This window comes from Rattus rattus, chromosome 4 (assembly GCF_011064425.1).
Source record: "Rattus rattus isolate New Zealand chromosome 4, Rrattus_CSIRO_v1, whole genome shotgun sequence".
Lineage (NCBI taxonomy): Eukaryota > Metazoa > Chordata > Mammalia > Rodentia > Muridae > Rattus > Rattus rattus.
The window spans coordinates 18677722-18697381 of NC_046157.1; the positions used below are offsets into that span (position 1 = coordinate 18677722).

Below are 19660 nucleotides of genomic sequence, written 5' to 3' on the forward strand. Positions count from 1 at the left end.
TTCAAATCCCAGCAACTACATGGTGGCTCACAACCATCTGTAATGGGATCTGATGCCCTCTTCTAGTGTGTCTGAAGAGAGCGACAGTGTACTCATAAATAATAAATAAATAAATCTTTAAAAAAAAAAAAAAGAAAATGTTATACGTATAAGTTATTTCACCTGCATGTACGTAAGCACATTCATGGTCGGTGCTCCCAGAGGTCAGAAGAGGGGGCTTTGAAGTCTTTGGAACTGGAGTTAGGGACAGTTGAAAGCTTCCATGTGAGTGACTGAGAATTGAACATGGGTCCTCTGCAACACCGAACCATCTCTCCAGCCTCTTAGCAATGTAGTTTAGGACCCCCCCTCCCCGAAGGAATCAGAGAAAGGACTGAAAGAGCTGAAGGGGCTTGAGACCCCATATGAACAACAATGCCAACCAACCAGAGCTTCCAGGGAAATACTAAGCCACTACCCAAAGACTATACATGGACTGACCCTGGGCTCCAACCTCATAGGTAGCAATGAATAGCCTAGTAAGAGCACCAGTGGAAGGGGAAGCCCTTGGTCCTGCCAAGGCTGGACCCCCAGTGAACGTGATTGTTGGGGGGAGGGCGGTAATGGGGGGAGGGTGGGGAGGGGAACACCCATAAAGAAGGGGAGGGGGAGGGGTTAGGGGAATGTTGGCCTGGAAACCGGGAAAGGGGATAACATTTGAAATGTTTGAAATGGGGTTGGGGATTTAGCTCAGTGGTTAGAGCCCTTGCCTAGGAAGCGCAAGGCCCTGGGTTCGGTCCCAGCTCCGAGAAAAAAAAAAAAAAAAAAAAAGGAAGTGTTTGAAATGTAAATAAGAAATACCCAATTTAATAAAGATGGGGAAAAAAAAACTATGGGAGTTCATTAGTGGTAGAGTGGAAGGGACCTTTAAATGTTGGGCAGGTCAGGGAAGAGATTAAAGCATAGCTTCAAGGCCACACACACACACACACACACACACACACACACACACACACACACACGGTCTGCCGTTTGCTTCCTAGGTGATCAGCACTTGGGTTTCTGAATGCGGATGCAGGGTTTGTGCCAAACTCACTTCCCTCTCTATCATTTGACACTGATAAGAAAGCCACTGTTTTCTGGTCAGACCTCAGATAGAGATGGCTAAGGGGAAGGAAAAGACACAGAAAGCATCAGGACTCTCCTTCCTGGTCCCTCTGGCTGTGTCATTGTGAAGGCCGGGGGTGTGGGTGTGTGTGGGTGTGTGTTGTGGTGGAGATCTCCTTCAGAGTGGGAGGTCACAGTGACTTCCCAACCCAGAGGCTGCTGGCCATTGATACATAGTCTAATTCCAAGGTTCCTGGTGGTTTTTTCAGCAGTCTGAAGGCCAAATGGAACACAGCTATAATGCGCTCATCCCTGAATCTTCCATGCGTCATGAAATAGCTTGTGGCTTGTACTCTTCGTCACTTCCTTTCTGACTGTCGTTCAGATATTGACTGAAGGGGCAAAGTCTTCACAGACATTCTGTCGAATTCTACATTTTGTCAGGGACAAATCATGCAGGGGGGAAAAAAAATTTAAGGTTGCCCTTACCTCTTTACCCAGAGAATTTGGTGGATTTTCTTTGGGGGAAGTCATCTTTAAGGCTGAGATGGGAGAGAAGGTGGGAGAGAAACTCAGTGTCAGGCCATGCCCAGCACCAGTAATTTTAGATGAAGACCACATTAAGTGCTGGGACCACTCGTGTCTGGTCCAGGGAGAAGCCAGAGCCACCCTTGTGCCTGTAGATTCGTCCTGTGCCACCCTGAATGGGTAGAATAGTCCACCCATTCAAGTTCAGTATTACAGAGGCCTCCAGCACATGTCCTAAGCACATTGCTTGAACCTGGTGAGTTCTCACTGACAGGGAGGCACTGAATGAGCCTGTGTCAGCCTTAGGCCTGTTGTACGTTTATTTCTCCATGGTCTTTGCCACAGGAAAAGTTAATAATTGTTTAGAATTATGCAGTCTGTAAGCCGCCGATTTCTCTTTACCTTTCCCCCAGTTCTATGCTATGGAGTTACGTTTAGACATGTGCCAAGACATTTCTTTATCATTTGAAATTGCCTAATTTTTTTTTTTTTTCTTTTTTTGGAGCTGGGGACCGAACCCAGGGCCTTGCGCTTGCTAGGCAAGCGCTCTACCACTGAGCTAAATCCCCAACCCCTGCCTAATTTTTAATAAATGTCATTTTCCACAGCTTATTACAGACTTTCCTAATGTAGCAAAAATGTCAAGAATAGATCACAGGCCAGCTTTTGATGAATGACTAGGCAATAATATCATATCATTAAAAATCTTAGTAACGTGAGGGCCAGGCATGGCTGGGCACGCCTGTAATCTCAGCAGTTAGAAGTCAGAGGCCGACAGATTTCTGTGAGTTTGAGGCCAACCTTGTCTAGAAAGCGAGTTCCGGGACAGCCAGCACTACATAAAAAGAACAAGACAAAACAAAAAAGCCAAGCCTGGGTCCCACAAATCTGATCAATGGAAGGAGAGAGCCGGCTCCCTCAGGTTGTCCTCTGACTGCCTTACAAATGCTGTGGCACGTGTGCACACACATGGAAAGGAAGGAAAATACCGGAAATCAACCAAAAACGATAGCGATATTTTTAGAGTATAGAATTAAATGGTTTTTTTCCCTTGGTGGTTTTAAGTCTTTTATATTTGTCTAAATTTCTATAATGAATGTGTGCTATTTAACAGTGAAATGGAGAAAATGGAGAAATTAAACCGCACGTGTCCCTTGTTTGCCATTAGTGATCCCTCATGGCCAGTCTCACTTGTGTACACAAAGACCAGGTTCCGCTAGCTCAGATGTCATTTCCAACACCCTGGCCAGCTCCTCCTAAGGGCCAGAGTTGCCGGGATTGCCCGTTCTGCAGCGAGCACATGTCTACCTCTGCTTCAGTTGACCTTTGCTTTCCGGGGACTGGTCTGAGAACAAGTCTGACTCACAGCATCACCGGTTCTCCTTGGCTCTGGTTTCCCTGGGTCGGACTCTTCATTATCAACTTGTGGGCCTTAGGTTGTGACCTGGCTGTCTTTAAAGTCTAGCTCTAAGGCATACTGTTTCTTGGAAAGGTGATCTTTGCAGAAGATCTCTCTGAGATTCTACTCAGGACGAGGGGATCATGCTTTTACCAGGGGTAGGGGTAGTGGTGTGTGTGTGTGTGTGTGTGTGTGTGTGTGTGTGTGTGTGTGTCTGTCTGTCTGTCTGTCTGTGTGTGTGTCTGTCTCTGTGTGTGTCTGTCTGTCTGTCTGTCTGTCTGTCTGTCTGTGTGTGTGTCTGTCTCTGTGTGTGTCTGTCTGTGTGTGTGTGTCTGTCTGTCTGTCTGTCTGTGTGTGTGTCTGTCTCTGTGTGTGTGTGTCTGTGTGTGTGTGTGTCTGTGTGTGTCTGTGTATGTGCGTGCATCCCCTTCCCGTTCCCCCACCACTATGCTCAGATTGCTGTCAGCGGCAGTTAACAGCGTTCACAGCTAGTGGACCACTCTCAGGCAAGCATCTTTTTCCAGTGTAGTATCTATCCACAAGTGGGTTCAGATTGGAGTGTGCACGCCATTACCGTTAAGGCTTTATAAGCCCGTGGTTGAACTTGTGTATACTTGTTCTGGCTCACAAGTATGACTTTTCTCCCTTTATCAGTTGAAGCTTCCCTCGGAACTTTCTAGAAGTTGGCTTTAAGTGGCGTATTCCTTATTCTAAAATTATACAGGCTGATGAATGGTGGATGGTTCTGACTGGAGCTATGGTTGCTTTCCTACTTTACCAAACAGGAAGCACACTTGACCTGGGGAGGACGTGGAGTGGGTGGGGCAGTGAGTGTGGCCTCAGTGCTGTGGTCGAGGTTTCCAGACTCTGTTTACTTTAACTATGTACCAGTGTCGTCAGGAAACTATTAAAGTATTGGATCGCTCTCTCTCTCTCTCTCTCTCTCTCTCTCTCTCTCTCTCTCTCTCTCTCTCTCTCTCTCTCTGTGGGGGGGGAGGGAGAGAGGGAGACAGGGAGAGGGGGAGGGAGGAAGGGAGAGAGGGAGAGAGGGAGAGAAAGAGATCGGAGCATTTCTTCCTACCTTGTTGTGTCAGGCTTGCTTCCTATGCTGTGCGCTCCAGGCTAACTGGCCGGCAAGCTTCCAAAAACAAGGCTTGGAAAAATGACACAAGTCTAACTAAGGTCTACAAGAAGTTAGGCAGGTTCAAAGGAGCCAAGGGGTGATTCTGCTGCCTCCGCCTCCCATCTGGCCATAGAAGTGCCAGAATTACAGATGCATCCCCCTCCTACCCCCCCCCATCAGGTTTTTTATGTGGGTTCTGGGTCAAATTCAGGTTTCCAGGCTTGTGCAGCTAGTGTTTTTACAAATTGAGCCATCTTCAGTGCTCCCACCCCAGACCCCGCTCATGCCCCTCCTGCCTCCTCTGTCCCCATCCCCGCTCCTGCTTCCCCCCCACCTCACCCCCTACTCCTGCCTGCTCTGCCTCTGACTCTGCCTCTCAGGTGCTGGGATTAAAGGCATGTGCCACAGGGTCTGACTTTTTTTTTTTTTTATTAAAGGCTTTATTCTATAATGGCCAGTGTGTCTGTTTCCTGGGCCTCCGTCATGGCCTCTTCATGGCCTTAGCCTAGAGTCACTTACCTGGCTGTGGCTGGGCTCTTGCACACCTGGGGGGTTTCATCACCCACCTCCTGTGCTCATCCGCTCCCCTCACAGCAGCCCTCCATCTGTTCCATTCACTGAAGCCTCCTGCATCTTCCCATCCCACATCAGGGTGGTGTGATTGTTCAGACACGAGTCATTGCCAACACATTTCACCCACTGTGCGTTTTGTACTACGGCTCGGTCCTGGTGTTTGCTGTGCATTCTATAGGTGTTAATAACTGAGGAGCTGCCCTCTTCCCATCACAGTATTGCACAGGGCAGCTTCTCCATCCCCAGAGTCCCTCCCTCAACACCTGTTCTTGAACATCAGTGTGTGTGTGTGTGTGTGTGTGTGTGTGTGTGTGTATGGTATTTGTGTGTAGTGTGTGTGGTGTGCATGGTGTGTGTGTGTGTGCGCGTGCATGTGGTGTATGTGTATCTGTGTATGTAGGGGGTGGGTGTTGGTTCAGATCTGGAAGACTGGAATTTGAACCTTGGACCCGTAATATGCTGTCTACCACTGAGTGACGGCCCCAGCCCTTTGAACTGCTGCTCCTTTCTGTGCGTGTGTAACCTGGCTCGCTTGTGCTGCAGTCGTCAGCTTAATTGACTACCATACTCCCCGACTGACACCCTCACTGCGTCAGGGTCTCCTAAGTACTGGTCACTTCCATCCCAGTTATCACTGTACTTTGGCTATTACCTGAATGGCATGCCTCCTCATTGATACACTAAAGGTCTCGTCATTGTCGTACCTCTGGGTCCCCAGCACCCACCCAGGAAGGACACTGCCTGGCACAGGCGGGGTCTCTGTCACACATTTGGTGGAGAAACGATGCCTTGTGCTCATAGGTGCCTCTGTGCTTCTGAAGGAAGCTCAGAAACAGCTGGATCCTCCTGCTCCTCCCTTGTCTACCTTCCCACCATGCTCTGGTGCCTTCATGGACTCCACAGTGTGAGATACCTGCCCTCAAAGTGGAACCCTTAGTTCTGTGTACTGCAGTACTCTCAACTCGGTAGTCATTTCCGGTGGAGAGAAAAGTAAAGGCCCCTACCCTCGAGACAGGCTTCCCTGGCTGTCTTGGAACGCTACGGACCACAGGCTGGCCTCTTAACTCTCAGAGGTCTACCTACTCTGCCTCCCGAGTGCTGCCATTAAAGGCCTCTGCCACCATGCCCAGTAACTCAGGGATTTTGCGTTTAGGGGTCTAATTAGGGGTACATTAAATACCCTAATTGTTAGTATTTCACTGACCCATATGGCATATTGATATTTGCGTATTGGTATCTTTCCTATAAAAACAAATGCATTAGTTAATCACTTTCTGTAGTACTAGAAATGAAAGCAGGGGTCTTGGTTGCTCAAGCAAGGGCTCTCTACCACTGAGCTACATCCTTAGTCCCCTAAATGGAAAATCTGTGTGTCTTATTCTACATACTACAGCTCCTTCCGTCCAGCTTGGACCCTGCCAGGAGCCCGCACCACAGACATCCTGCTGTGCCTTTTGGGGGTTTGGGCTTGAGGAAGCTGTTTAAAACCTGAGTCACAGGCAGCGCCATTCCTCAAGGAAAGAAATACTACACTGTGGCCTCGCTGAACCTAACCACAGAGCAGAATTTTTCCCCCAAGTACATCTCGTTGCGAAGTATGATTAGAAGCAGGAAAAACAAACTCCTCGGGAGAACATGTTTATTGTTACAAAGTGATGGAAACAGCCTGAATGACAGTGTGGTTGGTCATTCGGGAAGCCAATTCCACAGTTAAAGCTTGAGTTCCCCCCCGTGGGCCATGTTGAAATTAAGGTTCTTTGGTCCTTAAGCTTGGATCTCTGGTGGAGTCTGTCACAGGCCAACCAGGCCATCTGCCTCTCTTTCCTCCCTCCCACCTCCCCAGTACCTGCTCCCTCTTCCTCTCAGCGCCTTCTGGAAAGGTTCACAGACAGGGTTCCAATGTTAATCTGAAAGTTTGTTGAGCACTTACTGTGTGCTTACCCCACATGAGGTATTGTGAAGGGCTGGAGGTTGAGGGGGCCACAGTCTGTCTCTGTGAGCTTACCTCTGCTTGGGAGACAATGAGAGAACAAGATTTAAGGTGTAGCTGGGCATATTGGCCTCTTAGGACCCTGTGGCCAGGGATGGCTTGGTCCTTTCCTCCCCCTACTCCCATGACCCCCTCTCGACTCACAACTGTTTGCAACTCTAGTTCCAGGGGATTTGACTCTCTCTTCTGATCTGCAGGCACCTGCATACATGAGGTACACATACATACATACCTTCAGGGAGACCCACCTATATGTAAAATTAAAACTTTTAAAAAAATGTCAACAGTAAGAGAGCAGAGGTGGGTGAAGGGAGGTGCCAGGCGTGGGAACAGTATCCTCTGAGGGGAGATACTGTGAGAAGCGTGTTAAGTGACCTTGCCTATCATAGAGGAGGGCCCTTCTAGCTGGAGAGGACTCGTGAGTAGCCCGGGAAGCAGCTTGGAGTCCAGGGTTCCTGATAGGGAAGACTTTCTAGCAAGGATTGCTGCTCCCCACCAGAGCAGCTGCTCGATGAGGCGGTGAGTGGATGTGGGCCCTGAGCCCACTGGCAGATGCCATAGAAAGGATTCCTGCACCAGAGGGAGGCTGCCTGAGACCCACTGGGGTTCTTACGTATTTCAGTAAATACACAACCTTGAGGATGTCCCTCTGACTCACCGTGCGCTTTGTGGTCCCCACATGTAAATAGGTTATTACAAAACAGGTCTGGGGAGCTTTGTCTTGCTGTGAGCCCATCGGAAGATGCACCATGTCAGGGCCCAGTCAGGTCTGCAGGCTGTGTATCCCTTCAAGTTTGTTTGGTTTATTAGAGATACGGTCTTGTTACGTAGCCCAGGTGGGTTGTGTAGCCCTCCTGCCTTAGCCTCTCAAGTGCTGGGATAACAGGCATTTGCCGGCTTAACTGTTGTGTTTGTTTTGTTACCGGCTTTGAACCCATGGCTTGGTGCCAATTAGGTTCATGCTTTGCCCTGGACTATCTCCCCAGTTCATAGAACACATCCTTCCTAAGTGGAGTGGCACATACCTTTAATTTCAGCTCTTGGGAGGCACAGGCTGGCAAATCTCTGAGTTTGAGGCCAGCCTGGTCTACAGATTGGGTTCTAGGATAGCCAGGGTCTATATAGCGAGACCCTGGTTTTCTCCTGGTTGTCCCTATCTCCTCTCCACTCTCCTCCCTCCCCTTTCTCCCTACCCCCACTTCTTCAGTACTTTGGATTGAATCTAGGGCCTGTGTATACCAGGCAGGTGATCTGCTGAGCTACATCTCAGGCCTTCCGGTCTGCTTTTCTACCCGGTCACTGTGGCGATTTAGACTTGCAGTAGCTGCCTTGAGCCTGTTGCCCCCTACAGTTCTCGTCGGCAAGCTCCAATTGACCATGACCTCTCCCACAAGCACTAAGTTTATTTGCTAAGCGCAGCTTGCTCTGAACTGGTGTCTTGCAGCTCTCTCTGTGTGCTCCGCTGGTCGGTTCCAGGTGCAGCCACTTTCCTATTAGGGGAGTTCCTCAGGGGAGCCAGGAACAGGAGGGTCGGCAGGTTATTCTCTGTCATTTGAGGGACCATTTGTTAGACATTGTAGCCTCTAAGTGACTCCTTCCACCTCTGAGAAACCAGATGGCACAACCTGTGTCTCTAGCCTGTGTCCTCAAAATAGAGAAACCAAGCCCCCTGTTCCCCAGTCATTTCTCCCAGGCCGAGGCTTTCTGGGGCCAGCTGTGCAGAGATAAACAAGCCAGCGCATCTGTCTGGTCCTGGGGAGTAAGCCAGCTTTTATTTATTTTCTCAGACTGGGAAGGACTGGCTCCCATTCTCAATTCCTTCTTCTTTAAATGGGTGCTGAGAGAGGTCAGATTATGAGGAGCTGAATGGCTAAGTAGGCAACATTTAAGAGAGACCAGGCAACAGAATCCAGTGGAGAAGCAGGGTCAGGAAAGGGTTATGATCACTGGGCTCTGAGTATATTTTTAAGCATGTGGGAAGGAGCCAGGCAGAGAAAGACTGGTGGGACATTTCCCAGAGAGGGTGGGATTTACGGGGCTGTGTTTTCTCAAGGAGGGAGGAGCCCACCCTCCTTGGGGACAGTGAGATCAGAGGCTGGAGGCTGGAGGTTTAGGACAGAGAGGCACTGGCTGCACGCCATTCTTCTGGGGCTAAGGAACCAGGTGAGGAGGGGCCGCTGTTTGTCTCGGTGACAAGAGAGGCAAGGTCACCCAAACTGAATGTAGAGTGAGAGGGTGGAAGCTGGAAGAGGGGCGGCAGTGAATTGGATACAGATCTAACCGGCAGCCAGAGAAACCTAGTGAACCGCAGTCCTGGTCCCATGCCAGGTTTCTGGCTGGAGTCCGGGGAGCTTCCGCTCCGCCCACCATTGACATTTTCATCCGAGGGCTGACCTTGGTCTATTTAATGACCTCAGTTTTGTTTACATGTTTCGTTTACAGTTCGACTTTACTCAGAGACGTAAGGAAAGATTTAGCCAAAGCACGGACCCTTTGGGAAATCATTTTTAAGAAAGACAGCATCCAACATAAAAATTAGAAGATGGAAATAAGCAGAAAGGAGAAACACGCGCAGTGCTCCTCTCTGAAGAGAAGGCGGGGAATTTATGATCTAGAGACCCAGGTGGGAGGTTTTGGCTCCCTGGCAGTAGTGGCGGTGCCAATGAGTACCAATTACTACCTCTTTACCACATTGCAGGTACACGGCTGCTGCCCCATGTGTCATTTCGGTTAAGCCTTTCTTCAGCTGTGTTTTAACAGTAGCCATTATCTGTCCCTTATAGATGGGGAAGCTGATGTTGGGGGAAAAAATTAAGTACCTCCTTGCTCAAGGTCACACAGCAAGATAAAGCAGATGTGGGGCTGGACTCAGCCCTACCAGCACCTGACCTCAAGCATGCCACCGCTGCCAAGGAGAAGCGTTGGTGTGTGACATTCCTAGTCCACTCCCCGCCACCGGCATGCAGGAGGAATGCGTTGTTTTTAAACCGTGCTCCGAGCAAAACAAGCCTTGGTTAAAAAGATCCGTCACGGAAGTGTAGTTAACACACGTAAGCCACACGTTGAAAGTGTGATAGGTTGGTACGCTTTCTCTTCTTGACTTTGGTTTTTGAAACTGTCTCACACATGTACCCCAGGCTGACTTCAAACTTGGAGTCCTCTTGCTTCGGCCTTCTGAGTGCTAGCGTGCTTGGCCCGCATTTGAAACATTTGACAAGTACGGTCTATTTACCTAAGAAACCATCGTCAAAACCAAGATAGTATCCAGATTGTAAGAGAGTTCACCCAGGAATGATGCTTGCCACCAAGCCTGACAACCTGAGTTCCAGCCCTAGGTCTCACTGACGTGGTGGAAGGGGAGAGCCAACTCTTACAAGTTTTCCCTTGACCTCCATGTAGGTGCTTGGCAGGCAGGCAAGTCCCCCACCCCAGTCAACAAAGCTAATGAACACTATACTTGTGAGTAAGTGTGGGTCCCTCATTTCTCCTTCACCCATTTCCCCCAGGCAACCACACATTGGCTCTCACTACAGATAAGATCGATTTGCAAAAATTTTAAGTACAGGACACATTTGTCTATCTGTCTGTCTATCTATCTATCTTGGATGGCCCATTTGACTCTCTGCACAGTTATCCCGAGATTCCTTCTTGCTGGTAAATGTTTTCACTCATTTCCTTTGCAGCTTAGTGGTAATTCTGTTGCATAGTTGTCCACCCATGAATTTGGTCATTCCCTTGCTGTGGTCTTAGGTTATTTTCAGTTTTTGTCTATCCTTAGGAGTCCCTATGAATGCCGTGTTCTTGTCCTTTTTAATGGACATGTGCTTCTGTTTCTTTTGGGCTGATACCTGGAGCGGGTTTGTTGGTCTTACCGTAAGTGTTTAACTTGGTGAGAAATGGCCAGTGCTTCTTTGGGGTATTGGCATCATATTATAATTCAGCGTTTGTGGTCTTTGTTTGTTTTGAGACCAGGTGTATTAGTTGCTTTTCTATTGCTGTGATAAAACACTATGCAGCTTAAACAAAAGCAGCTTAAGGTAGAACGAGTTTTATTTGGCCTTACAGTTCCAGAGAGAGAGTCCATTGTGGTTGGGGAGGCACAACAGCTGTTCATGTCTTGTCATACAGGAAGCATGGAGAATCTTTAACCACTCCTCAGTAATGTACTTCCTCTAAAAGTCTGCACCTCCTAAAAGTTCTAGAATCTCTCCAAGCAGTACCACCAAATAGGGACCCGATATTCAAATTCCCGAGCCTCTGGAACCATTTTTCACTTAAACCACTACCCAGAGTCTCACAATGTAGTCCAGGCTGACCTCAATTCACTTAGCCCAGGCTGACCTCTAATTAATGAGCTTTCCTCAGCATCCTAAATGCCAGGATTACAGGTGCGTGCCACGTGTTCAACTTAACTCTGTCCGTTTTAGCATGTATGCAGCTGTGGAGTAATTCATAGTCCATGTAACAGTTGTGTGGCCTTACTACCAAGCAGTAAAAAGAGGAGGAATGTAAACTGGTTAATCCTGACCCTTGAACAGTAATTTAGTTTCCTAAACGGGCCAAGCATTTTTCAGATACACTGTGTATAAAGACCTGGCACCAATCCTGGCAGGCAGCTTCAGTTCCATTTTCCAAAATGAAAGAAACGGGGGACTTTCATAGAGCTCCAGTTAGAACAAGGTGAAGACTTGAACTTAGATTGATCTCTTCCAAAGACACCGGACTACGGCTCTCATGGATGGTCTGTATCTGTTCAGCAACTTCCTTTAAAATGAAAAATAAGCTGGGTGTGGTCGTACATGCCTTTAGTCCCAGCACTCAGGAGATAGAGGCAGGCAGAACTCTGTGAGTTCGAGGCTAACCTGGTCTATAAAGTGAGTCAGGAGGAAGAAGGGGAAAAAAAGGAGGAGGAGGAGGAGAAGGAGGAGGAAGGGGGAGGAGGAGAAGGGGGGGAGGAGGAGGAGGGGGGGGAGGAGGAGAAGGAGGGGAGGAGGGGGAGGGGAGGGGAGGAGGAGGAGGAGGGGGAGGAGGAGGAGGGGGGGGAGGGGGAGAGAGAGGGGGGGGGAGGAAGAAGAAGAAGAAGGAGAGAGGAGGAAGGAAGAAGAAGAAAAAGGAGACAGTTTGTTTTGACTATAAGTACTCTGGAAGCATCACGTGACATCTCTAAGCTGAAAGCCTGGGCGGATAATTCGTCTGTGTCCTGACCCATCCCTTGACCCAACTCTAGGCCAAGGCTGTTGACACCACTTACTGATCGTGAGCCCAGTTAAGAGGAAATAGTTACCCTCATTCTGTGGAGCAATTTCTCCTACAGACTCTCGCCTTCCTTTCAGCAAGCATTGAGTTTTGGATCTGGCAGTCACGGGTTAGACGCAGTGTTGTACTGGGCTCTCTTCTGATTTGTCTCCTTTGCTGTGCTGAGCCTCCTCCCCCTGTACGATTGGGTGATTCAACTCTGTGAGTAAAACATGGACTGTCTCAGTCTGCCCTGATGGTAGAGTGGACTAGTCAGTTTAATCTCTCTGAGTGCCAGTTTGCTCAGCTATGAGATGACAACGTCCGGCCTGTTTCACAGAGATCGGTCAAAAGGAGGGGTTAATAGAACTGTGGATGTGCTCAATCAAAGTGAAGTATTTTTATGCCTGTTTTACAGATAAGGGGAAAGCGTTCGGGGTGACACATGAATTGGTCAGGGGGAGTTAGAAATAGCAGGAGAACTCAAGTATCCATCTTAAAACATTCACGTTCCCAGTTGTCTGGCTCCTTGCTAACCTAAGCCCTCATCTGGTTCCACGAGACCACAGAGAAATGGTCAAAGAAAAAAAATGGGGGTTGGGGATTTAGCTCAGTGGTAGAGCGCATGCCTAGCAAGCGCAAGGCCTTGGGTTTGGTCCCCAGCTCCGAAAAAAAGAAGGAAAAAAAAAATGAAGCCCACTGAAAACAAATAACAGCATTCAAAGTTCAGAGTCACAGAAGCATTGCTTATAGTTTAAAAAATATTAGGAAAAAGAAGTGGTCACCCATGGTCTAACTCCAAACACATCATGCCATACTTTATCTCAATGACTCGAGTTGTTTTAAAGTAGAACTCTATGTTTCTATACGGTCTATAACCATCCTACAAATGCCCACCTCTTTGTTTCCACCGTGTTTAATTGGCTGCACAAAATTTCCGACTTTTTATGAACATTAGTTTACTTCCCCGGGTAGTACACAAGGATAGCCATGTCTTTCTGTCTTTTCTTCCTACTGATAAAATGTGTTCATGCATAATTCCGTGGCACTCTTGGAGTCCCCTGAAATAGAATCACAGCGTTGACAGATAACTACTTAAAGTTGGAGTTGTTTTTTTTTTTAAAGTCTGGCTTATTGAGGGATAATTTATGTGGTGTGGAGTTCACTCTTTGTAAGCTTGTACATACACATTCAGAAGGCGAAAAACAACAGAGCAAAAGTGAGAACATACCAGAATCCTGAAAAAAGCTTCCCTTTGGCCTCTTCTTATCCCAGGAAAAGACTCACCCCAGTGCCTGTCCAGTGACCAGCTGCTTGTCCTGGTGTAGCCCTGAGGGAGCACTACCTCCCAGGTGTGGGGATCTCTTTGCTGTGATCCTTTCCTGCTTCCTCCCTCCCTGTTTGTTTCTTCAATGTGTTCTCCTCATCCTTCCAGACAGAGCAGCTTGAGTTTCCTGCAAACTGGGAAGTCCTTTCTCCACCTCAGCTCTCTCCCTCCTCTACATCCCCATCCCCCTCCTCATTATTCTTGTAGAGGATCATCTCGTGGGCCATGTGGAGGCATCACCTGCCAATATAAAGCCTGTTAGCAAAAGGCAGGAAAAAGAAGATGGGACATCATGCAGAGAGAGAGAGGGGATTCTGGGAAAGAGTCAGAGGCAGGTAAATTCTCCCTGGACTCTGAGGGAGACGAATGAGACTGAGGAGAGGTAACTAGTCTTATGCTGATTTAGACTAGTTTAAACGGGATAATTCAGTTACAGGCTAGTGCAGACGAGCCAAAGCTTATGGCCTAGGCATTTATTCATAAATAAATCTGGAACAGGGGTGCGGATGGTAAACCCTGAGCCTACATAGCTCTTGTCTTCTTCTCCCCATCCTCCTCCCCCTCCTCCTCTCTCTCCCCATCCTTCCCCCTCCAGTCTCTCCTCCTCCCCTCCTCCTCCCCTCTTCCTCCCCCTCCTCCTCCCTCCTCCTCCCCTCCTCCTTTCCCTCTTCCTCCCCCCCTCCTCCTTTCCCTCCTCCTTCTTTTCCTCTTCTTCTTCCTCCTCCCCTCCTCCCTCCCCTCCTCCTCCCCCTCTTCCCCCCCCTCCTCCTCCTCCCCCCTCCTCCTCCTTTCCCTCCTCCTTCTTTTCCTCTTCTTCCTCCTCCTCCCCCTCCTCGTCCTCCTCCTGTTTCTCCCTCTCTCCCTCCTCCCCTCCTCCCCTTCTCCCCTTCTTCCTCCTTCTCCCCCCATCCTCCTGTTCCTTCATTCTCTCCTCCTCCTCCCCCTCCTCCCCTTTTCTCTTCCTGTTCCTCCATTTTCTTCCTCTTTCTCCTTCCTCCTCCCCCCTCCTCCCCCTCCCTGGCTTCCATTAATGTTGTATTTGCCTTTATCAGCATCGTCCTGCTTTGTTGATGCTGCTGTTTTTATTTAAACTGAGACTCTTTAAGAGCTACAATAAGCTTTTGGCAAATAAGCGACCTTCCGAGGGATCTGGCACTCAGCAGGAGACGAGTAGCTGCTTATTGGACAATGACCACAACACTGACTCCTCTTAGGTGACCACAGCAGGCCTGGGTCTTCACAGGCGTTTTGTCGACCCCTTCCCCCCTTTTGACTTTATGATACGTTTTTCTGTGCCCATGCTGCTTCTAAGGGAGTAAGAGGGCATCGTAGCTGTGCAGATGATGAGTGAGAGCGGGTGGTACCCCAGCTCCTCACCTGCCATTGAGAGAACAATAGCTGCTAACCTATGGTCAACCCCATCTCCGTGAGTTTTATATCCAGTGTCCATAACTAGCCTCTGGCAATGTCTAATCCTTCCTGCAATCACCAGCGTATTTCGGGAAGCCCTTTCGCCAATAGTAAAAGAGTGACCATGCATTCCGGCTCCGGATAATAATTCCTGAGTGGTGTTGTGTAATGCTGTGTCCAGAGCTCCCTGCTGCCGTGCACTGTATTTAGCTGAGCCTCAGTCTGGATAATCCTGTGAAGTGAAACTAGGCCCCCGCAGTGAAACAGCAAGGGAGAGAGAGCTCATCTGCTGCACTTTTGACAATGAAGTGATTTTGGTAAGGAGTTGGGAGAATTCATAACTCCTGGGAGAGGCGTCCTTACCAGATCCTCAAAAGGCAGAGCCATCTCAAACAGCAGGGCCATTTGGATGCTTTCCTGAACGATTCTTGTCTAGCAGGGCCTCATGTGTTTAACCGTCATGTGGTACGGTCTTAGCTGGTGGTGTGATGAAGGAAGGAAGGCATTGGGTGGGCTCAGGCTTGTGCTGGAATCTGATAGGGAATCTTCCAGAGACGTAGCCCTTGGATGAAGTCAGAGGAGACCTGGGAAAGATGACGATGCCAGCGGGTGTCTAGGCACACGGGCCTGTGTGGGCAGAGTTTCTCATCTGTGCCACTGTGGCGTGGGTTTAACTGAGATGCCACTCTGCCGTGGGAAGGGCACGCTGCTCACGCAGCCAGCTACTGTCTTGTGTGAAGCCTTGGACAGGTTTGTACAGGAAGGCTATACCCACCTCCATCTTTTTCCATCTCCTGTCTTTCAGGAGAAGATCGGATGGCGAAAGGATGCCCTGCACTTGCTGGTGTTCACGACGGACGACGTGCCCCACATCGCGTTGGATGGAAAACTGGGTGGCCTGGTCCAGCCACACGATGGCCAGTGTCACCTGAATGAAGCCAATGAGTACACTGCGTCCAACCAGATGGTGAGTGCTAGGCGGGCTCTTGCAGCCTTTCCTTGTAACTCATCGCCCATCGCTTCCCCGAAAACGTCCTCGGCCTTCAGTTCTTGCTGATGTTCTGCTCCGTCCCGGGGATCCAGTTTTATTCGTTATCTCGTCCTCTCTCACTGAGTTGTAAAACCTCCTTGTTAACTGATTCTTGCTAGGAATTTCTTTTTTTTTTCTTTTTTCTTTTCTTTTTTTCAGAGCTGGGGACCAAACCCAGGGCCTTGTGCTTGCTAGGCAAGCGCTCTACCACTGAGCTAAATCCCCAACCTGCTAGGGATTTCCGTAGCTGGTTCATCTCCACACCTCTGTGCTCCTAGTGGGAGCTATCTCTCCTAGTGGGAGCTATCTCGTTGGAGGAAGAGGTGACCTGGGAGCCAAATGGTTCCGGTGGAGAGTTGATCTGAAGACAGGGTGGAGCCTGCTTTCCTGAAGGAGTCACAACAGGGATAGAGTTAGAGGAGATACCCAGTCCAGCAAGTACCAAGATCCTGCTGCATTGTTTTAGGCAGGCTTTTCAAGAAATGTATTCCTTCTTCTTCCCCAAATCTATTTTGATATCTGGCTATATCTGGTTATTGGGCCCTTGGTTGATGGGCACCCAAGAGAAAGATTCTTCCCAGATCATGTGAGTGTCACAGCTGGTTGGGACAGTTACTTCCCGGTTTGCTTTGCAGGACAGGCCCATTTCCTCCTGCTTCAGGAGGTGATCACCTAAGCTTTCCAGATTATCCAGGAGTGACAGAGACTTGAGAAAGGGCTTCTAACTCTAGGACTTCACCCAATGGCGATCCCTGTGCCAACCAGGGTTAAATGCCTCGTCTTTTCTTTCTCCTCACTCGGCTCCCCCTAACCCCCATTACAGCCTGATTCCAGAGAACAGTGGTCTCCTTTGCTTGTTATGAGCCATGAGCAGGACCTGCAAACATTGGTTACCTGACTGTTGGGCACAGGAAAAGGAAAGCAGGGCAAGGGACAGCCGCAGGGAAGGCACACAAGCTAATAGGTGTTGGTGGCAGATGGTGGGTTAGGCTGTTCTTCCTGGAGCCACAGCTATCCCTTTACCTCCTGAAGGGAGAGGGATGTAGATCACACCTAGAGATGCTAGAGGGGCCTTTCTAATGAGCACCACTTTCTATAGCCTCTTAGTTCAGGAGCTGCCGATGGACTCAGTTATTGGTCCCTTGGTTGATGGGAACCCAAGAGAAAGATGCTTCCCAGGTTCTGTGTGTCTGCGGATCATGTGAGTGTCACAGCTAGTTGGGGCAGTTAACACTCTTTGACTTTTTGCCTTGGCCTTAGGACTATCCATCGCTTGCCTTGCTTGGGGAGAAGCTGGCAGAGAACAATATCAACCTCATCTTTGCAGTGACGAAGAACCACTATATGCTCTACAAGGTACTCCTGTGCGTGGGAGCGGGAGGGGGGCCGGAAGCCTGATCTGCGGCTCATTCTGACCTAGAGCCAGTTGGAGATTAGAGTAGGAGTGGGCGGGGTCAATGGAGCTGTGCTTGGAAGTAATAAGGAAACGCTTGAGTGCTCGTGTGCTCATGGACCTCTTCACCGGGAGTTTTAAACTACGTTATCTAATGTAATGCAGAGAAATACCTCAAAAACATTACAAATTGCCACTTTCAGGAAATGGATAGAGACACAGGGGCCTATTCCAGTCGAGAAGGAAAACATAAACTAATTCTGTCCAAAGGAAACCGACGTTGGGCAGCCCATCGTTGGCTACTACGATACACAGCTGTCTGCCTTCCTGCAGAGAGAGGGTGGGAGGCAAGGAGTGGCCTAGCACAGTAGGTCTCCCAAAAATCAGACAGAGCCTGAGACAGGTCTTTTCCCAGGTTGCCGCCTGGGCCACCACTGCGGCAATCACAGTGAGCTGCAAGTGGCTCACAAGCTCCCTGGAGAGTAAGAGAGGAGGATGTTCAGTGTCCTCTCTGGCCTTCGTGTGACGCTCTCACATGTGCACACACAGGCACATACACTAAACGTCTTTGGCTGTGGAAGAGCTCACGTGAGCTAAGCGTAAACCCAGCTCACTTCCGATGCCCTCTGCACGGTGGAAGCATATAGGGGCTGCTGTCAGGAATCCCTTAATTATTCTCCAAAGGACTTTTGTTCAATCGTGTCTCAAAGGCCCCTGCCTTACGAGTTATGAAAATTTCACAGTGTCCTCCTGAGTTCTGGATCCTCTCTGAGCCTGAGTCTATTTTAGATGATAAAATGGGGAGACGCCCATTTTTTTTGTTTGGTGCAAGATTGTGCATTAAAGCTTGTCCATCATGGAAGGATTAAATGCAGAAGCTGTACTGGGCTTTGTTTCTGGAGGGCAGAGATCTTCCGTGGCTTCAGCCTCCTTCCTCAAAATGGGGAGATCTGCACAGCCTGAGAACAGGGACTCTGACCTGTTCCCATGGCCTTACATATAGGTATCAAAAAGTTTTTAGAATGACACCCGTTGTATATTAGCTCCCTACTGAGAAGATAGATTGGTTCTTACTCTTGACCACAGTTCGCTCTTGACCCTGATAGGATGGAAGGTGTCTTAGTGAGGGCTACTATTGCTGAGATGAAACACCATGACCAAAAGCAATTTGGGAAGGAAAGGGTTTATTTGGCTCATACATTCATATCATAGTTTATCACCGAAGGAAGTCAGGACAGGAATTCACACAGGGCAGGAACCTGGAGGAGCTGATGCAGAGGCCATGGAGGGGTGCTGCTTACTGGCTTGCTCCTCGTGGCTTGCTCAGCCTGCTTTCTTTTGGAACTCAGGACTACTAGCCAGGGACGGCACCACCCACTATGGGCTGGGCCCTCCCCATCGCTCACCAGTTAAGAACATGCTCTACAGTCCAGTGTTATGGGAGCATTTTCTCAATTCAGGTGACTCTAGCCTGTGTCGAGGTGACATAAAACTAACCCACACAGAAGGCAAAATGGTCTTACGTTTTGTTTTGTTTTGTGTTTTTGAAGAATTTTACAGCCCTGATACCTGGAACCACTGTGGAGATTTTGCATGGAGATTCCAAAAACATTATTCAACTGATTATCAATGCGTACAGTGTAAGTCATTGGCTCTGATGCGTCGCCCTCCCCCCTACTCCCCACCTCCATCCCGCCCCTCCTGAATCACTGAGGCCTGGAGCTGATGCAGGTTTGGGTGGAGGATTAGCTCTGCCTGCTGCACCCCTTCTATTAGGGACCCCTAGCGTTTGAGGTGTGGCCAAGGCCCCTACTCTGTTTCTCCATGTCTCTGTTCTATAGACTCGGAGTTGGGCGTGAGGGGGGATTTCTGGGTAGATGCTTCTCATATTCGCCCTCATGGACTGTTGAAGTTTGGGCTCTTGATAACTCATCACTTGCCTCATTTCCCCTGTGAATTCCTGCGAAAGCCAGAATTTTCTCTTCTCTTCTTCTACACTATGGTCTTCATTTCTATCTGGGTTGCTCCTCCAACCTGACCATACATATGGGTTCTTTCTATATAACCCTGGCTGTCCCGGAACTCACTGTGTAGACCAGGCAGGTAGAGCTCTGTGAGTTCAAGGCTTTTGGAGAAGACAGAGCTAAGGAGTGGCTTCATCGGAGCTCTGCGAGGTGGGGTGAGGACATCTTCTGGAGTAGCTACCTCTCAGAATCTCCACGCTCAGCCAGCTCTAGACCCTGCAGACCCGAGCTGTATAACACATTTTCCCAGAAAGCAGTTTAATTTAGGGATTCCAGCAACAATAGCAGGGCCCCGTAGTTGCTCGGGGAAACTGGATTCACTCCAGTTTCTAATGCAGCCTAAAAAGATCATTTCCTCAAACCCCAACTTCTAAGTGGATAACCCCCGCTCCTCTCCTTTCCCCTTACTCCAAGATTCTCACATTTTCATTTCAAAAACAATATTATATATACACAGCAAATCAGGCTCAGGGAAACTGCCACACACTACACAAAGAGTAATACTTCTAAGCGATACACATACAGACAGGCTGCTGTAGTTT

General features: G+C 49.0%; 1 protein-coding gene across 1 annotated transcript in view; it reads left to right on the top strand.

Annotated features, from left to right (window-relative positions):
* Positions 1-19660, top strand: part of Itgb5 (integrin subunit beta 5) — a 117096-nt gene that overhangs the window by 52521 nt on the left and 44915 nt on the right. The window contains exons 6-8 of the mRNA XM_032900148.1: positions 15477-15638; positions 16962-17057; positions 18645-18734. Of these exons, the coding sequence (XP_032756039.1) occupies positions 15477-15638; positions 16962-17057; positions 18645-18734 (348 nt within the window). The remainder of the gene's footprint in view (positions 1-15476; positions 15639-16961; positions 17058-18644; positions 18735-19660) is intronic.